This window comes from Sugiyamaella lignohabitans, chromosome B, assembly GCF_001640025.1.
Source record: "Sugiyamaella lignohabitans strain CBS 10342 chromosome B, complete sequence".
Classification (NCBI taxonomy): Eukaryota; Fungi; Ascomycota; class Dipodascomycetes; order Dipodascales; family Trichomonascaceae; genus Sugiyamaella; species Sugiyamaella lignohabitans.
Window position 1 is genome coordinate 236,483 of NC_031674.1, and position 16,765 is coordinate 253,247.

General features: G+C 45.4%; 3 protein-coding genes across 3 annotated transcripts; all 3 read left to right on the forward strand.

Moving 5' to 3' along the window:
* Positions 1-441: 441 nt before the first annotated feature.
* Positions 442-1,806, forward strand: HXT13 (hexose transporter HXT13; the record flags this gene model as incomplete). Its single annotated transcript, XM_018878974.1, has 1 exon — positions 442-1,806. The coding sequence occupies one exon, from the start codon at positions 442-444 to the stop codon at positions 1,804-1,806; it is 1,365 nt and encodes a 454-aa protein (XP_018736934.1).
* Positions 1,807-5,889: 4,083 nt separating this feature from the next.
* SIP5 (Sip5p) lies at positions 5,890-8,187 on the forward strand (the record flags this gene model as incomplete). The annotated part of the gene is made up of 2 exons (XM_018878975.1): positions 5,890-6,243; positions 6,436-8,187. 2 exons carry the CDS (start codon positions 5,890-5,892, stop codon positions 8,185-8,187), a joined length of 2,106 nt encoding a protein of 701 aa, XP_018736935.1.
* A 6,185-nt stretch (positions 8,188-14,372) lies between these two features.
* Positions 14,373-15,548, forward strand: HAC1 (transcription factor HAC1; the record flags this gene model as incomplete). Its single annotated transcript, XM_018878976.1, has 1 exon — positions 14,373-15,548. The coding sequence occupies one exon, from the start codon at positions 14,373-14,375 to the stop codon at positions 15,546-15,548; it is 1,176 nt and encodes a 391-aa protein (XP_018736936.1).
* Positions 15,549-16,765: the final 1,217 nt, after the last annotated feature.

Here is a 16,765-nt window from a genome sequence, read left to right on the forward strand (position 1 = left end):
AATGAGTGGTCCCCGCACTTGTCATCCCACGCCATCACCTGTAATTATCTATGTATTGCAATTATTAATTCCTTTTATCCTTGAATTTCCAAATCACACCCCTTGGCAGGGGCCTCCATATGATCTCAAGGAAATCTAAGCGGTGATCAGTGACGATCTTGGCTAACAATTGTGGGGTACTACCTGAACTCCAACATATCGTAAATATAGATGGGGGTAAACTAGCAAATCTTGGCTTTTTTGAAGTGACGATCCTCGCATGGTGTACGGAAAATCAAACGGAATTTTGAAATCTGCATGTACCCCAGGTGCCCAGAAAATAGTCCTATGGCTATCAGTTCTAGAGCATGAGTTCAGTTATATAGCAAATTTAGAAATATATATAGGACGATGGTTCTCCGGTGATTATCTCTTTTATTCTCATCATCTACAAGCCAAAAAATGGTTGACGAGAAGATTCAAGTTGAAAATGTCGAGCATGTCGTCTATGACAGTCCTGAGAAGGAAATCGTAGAATTCAGAGGGTCTGATGCGCTCCTGGAAGCTGCTCAAAAGGACCCTCCTAAGATTTTTTCCAAGCGAATGCTTCAGCTGTATATCATTTGTCTTATTCCTTTCTTATGTTCCACCATGAATGGTTACGATGGAAGTTTACTTTCCTCTCTGTTGCTTCTTAAACCATTTAATGACACATTCGGAGCAACTACAGTCGGTATCAAGGCCGGTCTTATTTCTGCCATGTATCAAATTGGTGGTGTTGCTACTATCCCTTTCTTGGGTCCTGTAAACGATACTTTCGGAAGAAGATTTGGAATGTTCTTCGGTTGTCTTATCGTAGTCATCGGTACCGTTGTCCAAGCGACTTCGAAAAATATTAATCAGTTAATGGGAGGTAGATTTGTTCTTGGTTTTGGCGTTAGTTTTGCAACTGCTGCTGCTCCCATCTATGCTATTGAGATTTCCCACCCATCTTACAGAGCAGCTATCACTGGATCCTACAACACCCTTTATTGCTGGGGATCCATTCTTGCTACGGTTGTTTTGTTCTGCACTCAAAATATCCCTAATAACAGGGCCTGGATTATTCCTACTTATGTCCAGATGGTCTGTCCTGGCCTTGTGGTAATCTTCTCCATGTTTTTGCCCGAGTCTCCTAGATGGCTCTACTGTAATGGCAAGCAAGAAAAGGCAAAGGAAATCTTAACATACTACCATGGTGAGGGCAATCCAGAAAATGCCTTCATTACTTTGCAAATCCGTGAATTCGAAGAGCAATTAGAACTCGATGGTACGGATAAGAGATGGTGGGACTACAGAGCTTTGTTCAGAGACAGAGCCAGTATTTATCGTCTTTGTTGTAACCTTGTTTACTCTTGTTTCGGACAGTTGAGTAATGGTGGTATCAGTTATTTCGTTGGTGCTTTCTACCACTCTGCCGGTATCACCTCCAACAGAACTATTTTCTCCTACAATCTTGGTACCGGTTTCTTATCCTTCATTCTAGCTTTAATAGGTGCTCAGGTTATTCAGCAAATCGGTCGTCGTAAGGTCATTCTTGGTTCGCTTGTTGGCATGACTTTGTTCTGGGCACTGGTCACTATTTGCGTCGCTAGATTTGATGCTTCTGGAGAAAAGACAACTGCTTGGGCTCAAGCTGGTATTGCCTTTTACATCTTGTTCGGTGTTGTCTATGGTAAGTTGAGATGCTGTCTATTCCGCCAAGTCTATATACTAACTAAAACACAGCCATCGCGGTTACTCCTATGCAAGCACTTTATCCTAATGAAGTCCTTTCATACGAAATGAGAGCAAAGGGTGGTGCTTTCTGCAATCTGGTCATTAATGCCGTTGGTCTAAGTAAGTTTCGAACATAACCTTTTACAGCACAACTGTTACTAACCGCCGCTAGTCAACCAATTTGCTACACCAGTCGCTCTGCAGAATATTGGATGGAAGACCTATTTGATTTGGTAAGTATTTTTTTTTTTCAGATTGTTTGAGATTCTGGATTGTAGTCTAACAAAAATAGGACCGTTTGGTGCGCCGTCGAGTTTGTTATTGCCTACTTCCTCTTTGTCGAGACTAAGGGCTTTACACTTGAGGAGCTGGATGCTATCTTCGCAGCACCCAGTCCTCGCAAGGAATCCGTCAAGAAGAGAGCTGCCGCTCTTGACTCTGAGCACAACGTCATTACTCTTGAGACTGATGCTTAGCTGTATAATTGTTGATTATGTAGTTTTTTTTGAATTGATCTTAGTAACAGTAACACCCCTGGAATTTCCCAATCGGGCTAGGCTGTTTTTCTACTGGTGCGGCCTCCCGCAGCAGGGGCTACGCCTCAGACCCCTTTGCTCCTCTCGCTATGCTCGAGTCGTTCGTCCCTTCCCGCCAGTAAACTCCTGCGAAGCAGGAGCTACAGGGTCTGCGGCACAGCCCCAGCCGCCGGAGGTTTGTCCGTTGTTCTAGTCTTTTAAAGTCGATATTGAGCTTACACTACTACATACACACGACAACCTCACAAAACCAAATCCTGGTACTAATGAACTTGTCAGACAGCCATACACACCCACCCAATATAACTCTTCCGAGGAAGCACATATAGAGGGTCAAGATCATCGCTCCTTCAAAGACGTCTTGGATAAGATCATAAATGAAAACATCCGTGATTCTATACAAAGGCTTCGCAAGAAGGTGATGTCCGAAGACAACAACCTAACAAACATAATTCTCACTCTAGGGTGTGCAGGTATCTATCTCATCAACCAAGTTGGATTCTGTGGCTCTTTAGAAGAGCTCAAAGAAGGACGTGACCTATAGATATGATCCTATGAAGTACGTCGTCAATAAGGAAAAAAAAAAAAAAAAATTTAAAAATGCAGAGGATTAGACAGATATTTATAGACAGCCAATGCCTCGAGGGTTAGGTTTGTTTCTGTAAGGAAGGAATAAAATTCTTCACAACATAATGGGTGACCATCAGTAGGGTACCTGATGCAGCGTATTCATAATAATAATAATAATTTTTTTTTCTATTACATTACTAGGGCAGACAAGATTCAGCTCGACTGGGAGCTACTTCGGCCGGCTGGGACTATTCCCCGTGGCTTTACTTCGCAGGGAGCTGCCGGTGGGTCCAGAGTGATTAGGGATTTGCCACCACGGAATGAGTATTTGTTTGGGACCAGAGTTATTTCTCAGTCGGCACATGTCGAATATGACCCAAAATCAGATCTCCATAGACCCTGCATATATTTTTATACATACATTTATATTTAAGATATATACCCAATAAAACCTCCTAGTGCGTGAATTGACAGTGTTTATGGTGTTGCAACCCGATTTTATTTCCAGAGGAGACTATCAGGCTGAGTGTCATATGCTTCTGATTCATCCGCCAGGTGGTCACCTGAGGGGTCCACCATAATGGTGGGCCATTAGGATCATGTTGACGTTCTAAATGTTATGTTATCTGTGAGACCTGACAAGTGGTGGCATGTCTCAGTGGTCATTAGTCTGTTGGTCATCCCTTGTCTTCTCCTCGCGAGACCTAGCTGTATCCGGAATGATGCGGTCGGTCTTTGTTAGTTCATTTTGGTGAACTAGATGCGTACATATGGTTTATCAGGTGAGGATTGGCAACTGACTTGTTCTCCAGTCAGCAGGTCAGCAGGTCCATATTTATATATTATTTATACGTGCGTGAATCATAATCCACTGTGAAAATCCCATGTTCCAACAATCACGCGACAACAAAATTCATAGACATGCTCTCGCTACTCTTTTTTTTACACAAGATAATGCAATCATCAAGTTAAGTAACCCCTGTAGATTGTATTAGACAGCATATTTAGCATGTAGATAAAAGCCACTGCATATCGGAAGTCGGACTTGGCACAGTTGCAGGTTCTGCAAGACTGCTGATCTCTCTAATCTCATTCAGAGCAATTCTAGACCTGAAGACAAGAGCCGACGAAAGTCTTTTTGTATTGTTGCGAATATCCGATATCCGTCAGATCTAGTGGGGTTTTCCGATTCCTTCCTGTCGGCATGTAAACTCACGTCACTGTGTCTCAGACTCTGAGACACCGTAATTTACATATGTGACAAAAATTTCTTCTCGGCTTGGAACAATAGAATATAGTAGTAGTAGCGTAGTAGCTTTGAAGGCGCGATAGTAGCCCAATATACTTTTTGTTACAAACCGTTGGAGCAACTGTACGCCAATCGCGTAATATCCCGGAGCTTTAATTGCAGCAGGGCTCGACAACCCATGTCATCGCCGGCCTATATCGAGTTAGATCGGCCATCGATATCTGCGATAGTCACCAGTTGCAACAAAAATGGTAACACCAAACTCACTTTTTTGCTTTTCGTTTGCTCGGTTTTGTTTTAGTTGAAATTATTTTCAAACTTAGTCTCAACCGGTCATCGTACTAACGAGGATCCTGCTGGCAGAATATTCGTGTCAGGCGGCAGGCGGCAGGCCCCATTTTAATGGAAAACTGGCTTGTCTGGATGTGGCTCCGGGTGTTCGAGCCGTGGCGGCTCATGTTATGCCATGTCATGTCATGCTATGTCGGAAAGCTGTTGTAGCTAAGGCTGTGTGCATTTCGTTCTGTTTGTTATACGACATGAGGTATGAGATATGTTTGCCGCATGTTACCAGCCGGCCCGACAAAGTGAGACCAGACCGGCGGAGTGGCATGAAGGTCAGCGGGTGTCAGGCAGAATTATCATCAGGGGATTTTCTGACCACACGGCCTACAGTTTGGGCAGATAGGATGGGACCAGGCAGCATATGGCGGCTGGGGTTTATGCCGTTCGTCGGGGAGGAGCCTGTGACCGGCTGCTAAATTGCAGCTGCTATCAGTCGTTTTTGGTGTAATTATGCATGGTTACATATGCAAGCGAGCCCGACTGGAACCGATACAGAGGGCTTTGCCCCCACCTTTTGGGGGAGATGCTGCCACTTAGAGCTGTCAAACAAAAAGGGTGTGGAGACAAAATCGATTGTCTAAACGAAGTCTACTGACGGGCAGCTGTCCATATGACGAGCCCTGTATTCTCATGACCGAGAAAGTCTTGTTTCAGCAATGTCCCTTTAAATTCATTTTTTTTTAATAACGAGACCGCAAGGAAAGACCTTTTTACCACTCGATCGGTCTGGTTTGCTCAGCTAACATTACACATCATCCATCTAAAGCTGTCACAATTTTAGTGTTTGTTTATCAAAGATCACAATAAATAGCACCAGATAAAATATACTTGCGTGGACAGTCGGGCTCGGTGCTGCGTTAGACTGATTTACGCACCTGCTGCACCATCCATCCGGCTTAGACAAAGTACCCCACTCCATTTTACCCACTGTGGGAAGTCTCAACCAAACGAGCTACATTACGACCAACAACATCCTCACTTGATTCTTTTTTGTAAGGGGTTTGTGTCATTATTCTCGACAACTAGTATTCTTTATTCAGCTGCTGGTTCTTTCCAACAACTTCTTTTTATTTATTGCTAAACATAGCTATTTATTATTGTTCCACTGGCGGGAAATATTCTGTCCATGGAAGACAACTAACTATAGCTATTACTGTGCAAATATTTGGGTCTGATTCGGTTTCGTTTGTTATATAGCATTTTGAAAGTGGTTTTTATTTTTAGATTTTGAACTCAACAAAACAAAACAAAACAGAAAGAGAAAGAGAAAAGATAAAATATCAACTTGACGACAACATCTTATTGTAACAGAGTCGGAAATCAATAAACTTAGGTGGTTTGGCGCCTATTGAGTACAAAAGCTTGCATTACCAGGCATTTGGAGACCAACAGCAAAGGTCTGGCGTTTAATGAAATTTAAAATCCACTGGACATATTAGGATTGTTATTAAAATGGGAAATGTACCTACAAAAGACGTGAGTGCTACGGGCAGTGGATCGAATTCACGATCCAGATCAGCCTCTACAGCAACTGCCGAATCTTCGACGACAACCGCTTCTAGTTCGAGACGGACTAGGTTATCATCGACCAGCTCCCGGTCTACTGTACGTGATGAAACGTCTGGTTTCGGCACCTCAGTGACTGGTTTAAGTCGTAAGAGCGGAAAGAAGAAAGAAAAGTCTAGTGCCAGTGATGCCCCACTGGTGTCGGATGTATCGGAAATGGTTGATGGAGGTTACCTAGTTCCACAAGGTGTATATTCCGGACCACAAGATTTCAAAGCCAAAGTGGTTCGCAATTTGATTGTAAGTACAAAATGGGTCAAAGCCTCTAGTTGATCCATGTTTGTTTCTGTTATGTGGGATCTGCTACTTGGGGGGACGCACTGTTACGTGCTTGAAGCACTCTGTGGAAGATTACGTTTTCTCAGAGTTATCCATGGGTATTAGAGATATAACACGTAGGTTTCAATTTTGGTAAGGATACTAACAAATCAGATCGAACGTAGATTGGCTCCATTCTACAAAGGAATCGAAGATTACGATGATACATGGACTGACCGACAGTTGTTAGCAGCAGTGAGAAATTTACCTATTCCACCAGCTACAGATCCAGTAGTGTCACCTACAACATCATCAGATCAGGCTGAACCTGTTGAGGAACCTGATCGTAAAAAGAAAGAGAAAGAAGCTGATACACCTGTCGATCCAGCCACTGAAACCGATGAGTCGGCAGAGCAAGGATATGAAAGTGAAAATGCATTAAAGTGGGTGTCTTCTTCCCTACCAAATGCTGTTGGTGGAAGTTTTTTGCAAGCTAGGAATTCTGATGATGGAGGAAGCAGCGGCAGGTTAGCTGGTTTTGAGTCGAATCCCTCGATTCGGAGTTCTAGCAGCAGGAGTAGTGATCCTGATGATGGTATACTAAGTCCACCTAGTAATGGTAAGCAAAAGCAGCCAATGACACCACCACTTGCAGCTTCTGCCGAAGAAGATGAGACTATCCCATTTCCATCATCACCAGCTTCTTCATCATCTGGTGCCATGAGAATCATCGAGTTTAAGACCGAAACAATGCATATTGAAGATACCGCTACAGGAACAAATAGCATAAGCACCAATGCCAGTGCACGAATTACATCTGGAGGGGGCATCAGCATCGAGACGAGGCCTAGAGAAGGGTCTGCTAAGCTGGGCCCTCCAATTCTATTACCACGTAACAGAGCAAACACTACTTCAAGATATGGACCTGGCCCTACTAGTTCTTCAATGAAACCAGCACCACCACCTATGGAAGTTATTTTGTATCGTGGGGCTATTGAATGTCCTATTTGCTTCTTGAATTATCCGAAATATCTCAACACCACGCGTTGTTGTACGCAACCAATTTGCTCAGAGTGTTTTGTACAAATCAAGCGACCTGATCCCCATCCTCCATACCATGAGAATAACGGATCAGGTCCATCTACAGCACCAGCCACTGATAATCCAGAAGAAGCACTTGTTTCCGAGCCAGCCTGTTGCCCATTTTGTCAAATGCCTGAGTTCGGTGTTGTGTACATTCCTAGTCCACATAGATCCGGAATACCTGCCAGCAGTCTCACATCATCTTTAAGAGCTCATCTATCATCGTCTCTATCAGGAGTGTTTTCAAGCCATCATCATACACCAGTCTCATCATCCGCAGCAAGCATTGTGAGCATGTCAACTAGTAATAGTGCCACAGGAACTCCTCGTAGACGTGGATCTTTACCTCCAAACGCTCCAGAGGTAGTCACAACAGACCATGTTCGACCTGATTGGGCCATGAAGCTAAGTAGAGCAAGACATCAGCTCGCTCGTAAATCGGCTGCGGCAAACGCGCTTCATGCATCTGCTTTCTTATTTGAAGGCAATGAAGGGGCGGCATCATCATCGTCAAGCCATTCTCGCCGCCATGACAAGAAAAAGAAGTCGTCATCCAGGCTACGGGGTCTTTCAAGCCCCTCATCTCCAGCATCCATTCTCGGATCCTCGTCCAGCGGAAGCGGAAGCAGTCGTCGCCATACTACATCGTCGCCTTCCTCAGGTACTTCATTTCCAGTGCCAAGTCGTACAAGGATAAGAGACCTTGAGGACATGATGATTGTAGAAGCGATTCGTCGCTCGCTGACGGACGAGCGATCGGGTTCGCCCTCTGGCGAGTCACCCAAAGCCCCTGCATCTCAATCGTCCCAAGAGGTTAAAAAGGACGAGATCACCACTCAGTAGTATATTTAACATGCTTTGACTTGATATAAAGTTAACAACGGAAACGACTCGAGCGAAGCGAGAGGAGCAATGGGGTCTGGGGCACAGCACCAGCCGCCGGAGACAGCTACGGGAAAAAAAAAGTTAAGCAAAAAAATAAATAGATAAGAATAAATAGGCAATCGAATAAAATAAATAAAGCATTCCAGTTATGCCAAGCCGAGGCCGACGGAGATGCATGCAATGACGATAAGGAAAAAGGCAGTACCAAGAACCAGAGCGATCCGTTTCTCGGAAGCTGGTATGACACCTATGACACGGTCGAAATAGCCGGTGCCAAAAAGAAACCAAAGAGGGGGAAATATAATACATGCTACCAGAATAAAGCGAGATGCAAATCTCGATGCCATGGGCATTCCATACGAATTGAGACGGGCGTACTGACCGCCAAACTTCTCAGAGTCGTAGTAAACACCGCCTCCACGAATCCCTTGGAACCTGCTGTGTTTGGAAGAAAATGGTATTTCAGGAAGCACAGGGAAGCCAGCTGCATACAGGGTTGGAGGAGTCATGGATTTCAGGTCGGAAGATGGAGCTATAAGCTTGGGAGAGACGGAATTCAACGTTTCACTCTTGAGATTGGAATTGGAAGGAGTATTTCGAAGTAGACTAGCAACGGTAATATCGCGGCGATATTGACTTCGCCAGTTGACAATCTCAGGTGTAGATAATCCCAGCTCATTGTCAATCAGCTCAGACTGGTGAGCCTCGATAGGCAGCAGCTCGATGTCAGAAGTCGTATCTTCAGTCACATAAATCTGGGGTTCATTATCAAACCTAACCAGCGCTCCACTGCTAGAAAGTGAGCTCTCGGTGTCATTTGTGTGCCACGAGAGAGTTTTAGCGATGTATGGAGGGGTCAGGGAGTTTTTATAAGGAAAGTTGGAAAAAGAGTCGATATTGGGTGATCCGTATATTGGCACCAAACCATGGATTACGGGGTAATCTTCAGACGTCGATTGCTTTGCAGCCTCTATCTCGTCGACGTCGAGGTCCCTTCTACGTAAGACATAAGGCATATTACTGTTGATGGGATGAGGAACCTCGATAGTTTTGGGGTCTGGTTGGATTGGTAGGTTCCAAGTATTGAAACTGGCCATGGTGTGGTTAGCTTGTTCAGCACGTTTGGGAAGAACAATCTCTGGGGAATATTCAGTATTGGGAGAGTATATGGAGGGAGACGGGTTAGAACGAGACCCTACTGTTGTACCAGTAGTAAGACCCGTGGTAACAGCGGTGGCTGTGGGATTTTGAGGATAGGTAAAGAAGTTTGTCGGAGGAGTCGAGCAAGCGTCGACCGCAGGAGTCTTACCGGGGGTTCGAGGCGAATATATAGAAGAACCAGGCGACAATGCAGGAGCAGTCAGCGGGCTACTGGACTCATCTTCCGGGAAAATCTCCGACGGATATGACCTGTGGTCATTAGAGAATGTTATATGCGTCTGATATGTCATTGGCTCGTCACTGTTAACCGAGCCCAAACTGGAAGCCGAATGAGCGAATTGTAGATTAAGACCGAGTCCTATTGGAGCACTGCTCTCAGAAGAATTGGAGAAAGATTTGACAGATTGACGAGCATTTCTGTTATTATCATAATGCGAATGGTAGTTGGAGGGTGTTGCAAGTGCCTGACCAGCGAGATCAAGATTTGAAGTGTATAGCAAGCTGTGATCCAGATGCGACTGTCTAGTCGGATCAAATGTCGACAGACTACTTGCAGAAGAAAATGATTCGGGCATGACTATGACACTGTCGGTACCACCTATACAAGCAGACAACACTGATAGCTTCAGTGAGCTTTTAAGCGAAAGTCGCGACTGGTCACGTCAAACAGTGAAAGTACCAAACAAATGAGATGGATTAGACCCAAATAAGCTCTAAGTTGATATTGATAATGCAGCTCGAGCACCTGAAGGGGGTGGGTTTTTTTAACTATAACAGCAGGAATGAAACTTAACACAGCCAGTGAGCGATCCAGGAGATGAATGAAAACTCAGCTTGTGCCAGGGTGAATCAGCAACTGTTCTGAACAACTTTTCTCAGAGCAAGTGTCAGAAGACTAATTAATTTCAGAAAGCCTTGAAGCAATGAGAAAACCGGTATCAGACGCCAGCGGCTCATAAGAATGTACACAGCCGGCAGATGCAGCGACCGAATCCCAGGCACTAAAAATGGGAATGAAACACATTCGAGACCAGACAACAAACCAAGTTTCACCACTCGAAGATACCAATCAAACGAGCAAACCTAGCGAGTTTTCCCACGAAACAGAAAACCAAGCTGAAGAGACCTGACAGGAGATAACCTTTGTCGCTTCCGGTCAACAGGAAACAACTCTACCCATACAACGACCTAGGTTGCGAGCCGACTTCACTGGCCCCCCGGCTGCCCACTGCCTTATCCGGTGGGAACAATCACCACATTCCCGGTATCCACATTCCAGACGCTCGACATGAAGCCGCATACACGGGAGTTTTCAACAACAAACAGACGATCAGATCGACGCCCTGCAAGGGTCTCGACAACACTCGGCGGGTCCAGTCGCAACCTGGTCAGGGCGTGCCTCCGGCGGCTGGGGCGATGCCCCAGACCCCATTGCTCCTCTCGCTTCGCTCGAGTCGTTTCGTCGACGGTCCCAGCAGTCTCCTGCTTCGCAGAAGCTACGGATCTGGGGTTCGGGCCCCAGCCGCAGGAGGGAGACTGCAACAGAGTTCCAAATCCGACTCGAGCGAAGCGAGAGGAGCAATGGGGTCTGGGGCATCGCCCCAGCCGCCGGAGGCACTCCCCCCCACCACCCCTGGAAGACCCCCCTGGTCGCGATTTCGATCGGTTGTCGCCATATGCAATCGATCACGCCCATCGTTGCAGATAGAGAATAAATATTCTGTTAAGGGCGGCTGGGGCCGCGACCGCGTCAGGGGTCGGCGAGCTCTGGCAGGGGTTGACTCGGGTCTGAGAATCCGACTGAGACTCTGGTTGGAGAAGGTGGATCGTGCTGGTTCTCCGAGTCGAGGGTGTGTTGGTGGTATGAGCGCCAACAGGTGATGATATATTGATATATTTGGAGCTTATGGCGGTGTCGGGGTGCAATGGCGGGTTCATGTCTCACCGGGGATTAAGTCTCATGCGAAAAACTAGGTTTACTAGGTTCATTAGACTCATGGAGGCAGTTTATGAGGCGGATCGGAAGTGGTTCCAATTGAGTGCTAAATTGAATTTAAACTTGGAGTTTCGATTGTTCGCAGACAGGCCCTGGGAAAAAAAGAACTGTGGTGCTTCACATGCTGCACGTCAAAAGTTGTCGCGAGATGTGCACTGTTACCCACCAAACTCTATCGGTGGGAGAGGGTGTTTTTTTTTTCCACTCACGAACCTCGTTTTAACCGTGCATCGGAGCCGTAGCTAACGAGAGCCATACGGGACCGATCGCTTGGCCGTCTGACAGGGGACTAGTTTCGCAAACATACTAGCTCATTAACTAGCCGTCAAAGCCGTCAAATCTTGCATTTCCTTTCCAACCGATATTTACCTTTTGGGGTGCTATTTTTATCCCTTCGAACTATTATTATCCACATGCTTGGGATTGTGGAAATTATAATTGTAATTTTATACAGTATCAGGACAGAGTCTTTCGGAGAAATGAGAGCAAACAAGCGGGGGCCTGCTGTAAAATTAGATCATTTGATCGTCATTAGATTGTGGATAATGCTGTTACATGGGTTGTTCCGACTGTCGATCGATGTAGCAGGGATCTGATTTGAAACATATTCTGACAGTAGCAGCTTCGAGTGGAGCACGAGGCAGTCAGCAGCAGTCGCCAGCGGCAGTTGTAAGGAGCCGTCGCAAGCAGCTGTCAGCCATTGGATCACGGGCATCGGAAGGAGCAGCAGCACAAGTGCAGGCTCTCGAGGCGTGCTGGAAGGGTACTGGAGGGGTACTTGATGGGGCGCTAGAGGGGCACCAGAGGGGCACTAGAGGGAAACTGGAGGGGCACTAGAGGGGAACTGGAGGGGCAGCAGCAGAAGCAGCATCAGAAGCACATGTATCAGAGGGGGTAGCGGCAGGAGGAGACCCAACAGCGCATCCATGTCAGGGCTGAAACAGGATCAGAACAAACACTGCGGTATCAGATCGGCCGAAGGTTCTCATTGACCAGGTTTCGTGCGTGTTTGCATGGAAGGGCACTGATCATGATCGAAAGGGTGTGTGTCTGGGACAAACAGACGGCTGTAGATATTATGTCATTGGATGGACTGGGTTTCCGGCATGCGACTGCTACTCCGTTGACTTCTAGATAACGTTTAGAGAAAAAAACAGAGCCAGTTACACCCGATTGAAAATTACCACAAAATAATAAAGTCTAGCAGTTATATCCCGATCCATTGTTCTCACTAGTTTAACTATACTAGACGCTAGACTAACAGTCGTACTGGCTCCTTTCCTGTTTCTGACCCAAGCCTTGACCAGCATTAATATAATCCCAATCCAATCCTATTAGGCCTGCCGCATCGAGGACTAATTAACTCTAATTGCAATACTGGTTAGGCAGGTGGGGTCCGCATAATAGGTAAATTAATTAAATTAGTCCTGGGGATTTGATTGGTAGTGTAAACCTCTCCTAGCTTCTGGTATAAAATAGAGGGCCAACTAAAAAATAAAAAAATAAAAAATAAAAAAATCAAATGAGACGATGGCGGAAGTCAAATAGCGCCCTGCTCATATATGGCCTCATATGCGTAATATTCACAGGGCCAGACAAACGTTAATTGAAACAGAATCTCGCACAGGCATGTTTGTTGTAGAGACAGCTCTATTCAAATCCTATTGAGCCTGGATATGTACTCTGTATTTATGGATATACACTTTCCGCCATCCGCGTAGTAGCATAATCAGTCGCAGCTAGTTATGTCGGACGGCCTCCGGCGGCTGGGGCGCTGCCCCAGACCCCGTTCTGCTCGCTCCGCGAGCGTCTGGGAACGTTTTAGTTCAGGCGAAGAGGGGTATAGGGTGAGCAGATGAAGAAGGGTTGTCAGAGTCGGGAACCCATAATCATAATCCAGCTGATGAAAAATTCGAATAATAACATTCAGAGTTCAGCCTCAAAGCTCGGCGTTCGGCGTTCGGCGGTCTCCGTTCAGAGTCCACAATTCATCTACCGGCATCTCATAACAATCCAACATTATCAACCTGCATCAGTATCAATCCCGATCCATAATTTACAATACAAAACTAGATTCAAGACTATATGGCTTGGCTTGGAACTAACTTCAAGCATCATTTCCCGCCTACACTCTAATTACACCCGTTTATACGCCCATACCCGACCGCCTTGTCCGTATACACCCACCAAACTGAAACCTTTTTCGATATAGTTTAAAGTTTAATAGTACACTAAAAAAGTCCAATTAATAACCTCCTTAACTTAAAATATCAAATGTCCCAACGTATGTTGGCGATGCCATAATGCCTTCTATACCGTATTATACTGATAATCTTATGCATCCATGCACATGTACGTTACCTGGGTTGTTTGGCGCCACCCGGCATGGGTATGCCCACTGCGGTTGGTTGAAACGTCGTACATTTAACCTAACTGGGCTATCACCCCCTCTCTCTCCCTTGCAATGTGATGGTGCGTGTTGCATAACATACACCCACTTTTAGCCCCTTAAACCTAGCTACCTTAATCTGTGTCCTGGTGCTGCTGTGCCGCTGCCGCTGCTGTTACTGCCACTGACGCCGCCGCCTCTAAACGAACGCATAAATCCTATAAATAGGTTGGTTAATTCCACCCCTTGATCTTTCCACTTTCCAATTTTGTCTTTGACTGCTAGTTTATATAAAGGGAATACTGGTTATTTCGTTTGCTATTCACTTGGTATTTTCAGTCTAAATTACTTGATATCCAAGTTTGTTTTTTATTCCGCTTGTTAGGTTTTTTTTTCCTCGTTGAATTGCCGTCCACTTAGTGTGTTGTGTGTTCTTCACTCTTCCATAACCGACATCGTACCATAATCGTCTATAAAGGGGAGCCTAGCAACTATAAAAAAAAAGTCTTTTGTCTCGAGATTTTTGTCTTCTTCTTCATTCGATAGGTCTTTTTATTTGTTTTGTTTGTGTTGTTTGATTTTTAATCTTGTTCAAAAATGGTTGTTGTTAAATCGGAGCCAAAAGATTTGTATTTGTTCTCGGATGAGTCTCTCCAATATGGGGATGATACGTTGATTGATGACAAGGATGCTTTGAATGACGATGAAGATAATATGAATGAGACGGATGAACTCCAAGATCAAGATTGTTCGTTGTCTGACCGTCAGATGAGCGAAGAGCATGACTTGGACGATTCGGATATGGTTACCACCGAGAGTATTGATGCCGCAACTGGTTTGACCATCACTACTACTGTTGGTTCTGGTGCTAATAAGCGCAAGGAAGTCATGACTTTGCCCCTCCCCCCTGGTTCGCTTCCTCCTCGTAAGCGTGCTAAGACCAAGGACGAGAAGGAACAACGTCGTATTGAACGTATTATGAGAAACAGACAGGCGGCACATGCGTCTCGTGAAAAGAAGCGAAAACATGTTGAAGAACTTGAAAAGAAGTGTGTTGTTTTGACTAGTGAGAATGAACAACTTCAACAAAACATGCGTCAAATGAAGGAATCCCAAGTACAAATGTTGGAGCAACATTATCTGTTGATGGCCAAGGTCCAGCAACTTCAAAATGTTCTCAAGACTGCCAAGACTACTGGCGATTTGAGTGTATTGGATAGTGCCGACTTCACTGTTAGTCTTCCTTCGATGCCAACTGCTACTTTACTTAGCCAAGGCTCTTCGGATATGGTCTCACCTGTTAGTACTTCTACCACTACCACTGGCACCAGTACACCAGGTACTTCGGTTGATGATTCTAGTGAGAGAGATAAACTGCACACCAAAGCCAGTAGATCCTCGTCTCCATTATCATCATCGTCATCATCATCAACAATGTTACTGAGTTCAACAGTAAAGGAAGAAGAATGTACCTCACCAGAAGCATTGCTTTTGAGTAATGTCATCACGACAGCTCCTAGCTTGTCCAACTCCCCACTTCAATCTGATAATCTCGATTTCGACGACTCATCAAATGAATCAACAATCTCGACCCCTCCGTCTCACAATACCTATATCAAACAAGAATTGTTCGAGGACGACAAAGACTCCTACAACTTTGAAAACTCCAACCAGGCGCATCATCCAGCAGCGGTGATGTGTGACCAGCAGCGTCTTCGGTTGACGAAGTTTTCTCCTCTGTCGGAGTCTCTTCCTCAGTCAATAACGGTTTGAATTCATCCCTTCCTAGAAAAGTCAACTTCCAACGTGATTCGTTTATTATTTCACTGGATGATGTCTTGGAGGATGGTATTTGTGGTGACTTCACTCTATTCAACGACCGAACCGGCACTAACAATGCCGATGAAGTTGGCTCTTATGAACCACTGGTGTCGAATTTGTATGCTGGAATAACCTTGTAAGGAACGACTTAAAGAAGAAAAAACGGTTTTAATTTGGTTAAAAAGACTTTCACTCGGCGAGAAGAGTACCTATTAGATCATCAAGTTTGAAATGCGATTTGGAGTTCAGTTGTTTAGGCGCCTGCCCCCGTGCCCTGTGCGACTCCTCTGAAGTCCAACGAGCTTTTGACTGTTGAATCTGGTGTGTGGAAAACAAGTTGGTTGGTGATCAAGTCTACAATTGCCGTTTACAATTTTTTTTGGAGGTTTCCTCTTGGTGTTCCACGTGCAAGTTGCACATAGTAACATGGGTGTCAATTTCTCTATTTATTTATGAGAAATGAGTGTTTAGGGCGTGGATTGTTAAAATCCATGACTGGTGTTTTTGTTTATTGATTTCAAAAAAAGTTTATGTTGGGAGTAGGATAAAGGACTAAGTGTATTTATTAATGATTGAGAATGTATAAAATAAAATATTATCTCTTTTCAACAGTCCCTTGTGCCTCCGGCGGCTGGGGCTCTGTCCCAGACTCCGCTGCTCGTCTCGCTTCGCTTGAGTCGGATTACACGAATGTCCTTGACTGCCTCCGGCGGCAGGGGCTCTGCCCCAGACCCCGTTGCTCCTCTCGCTTCGCTCGAGTCGTTTTCGCGGGGAGACTGCTTGCTTCACGAAAGAACGACTGTGAAGTCCAAGATCGGTCCGACAGGCCCGACGCAACGACTCGAGCCGAGAGAGAAGAGCAGCGGGGCCTGGGCGGAGCCCCAACCGCCAGAGGCAGTCAGGGAAGCTCGGTCGTTTGTGGCCGTACCGCCTCGTCCCGCACTCGCCTCCGAACCAACCGTCCGAGTGCTCTATTAACCTTAATCGAATAACCTTAATTATATTATTTTCTAACAACAGCTCTAACCATTATCAGATACCAGTGATCGCCAGGGCCACCCAGTAAAATGATTGAAATGCGAAATACATTGTTGAAGGGCCTGCTAGGTCTGGGGCTGCTTGCCGCGTAGATAACGTGTACGGGTGTGTTCAGGGTCTGCTCCAAACAG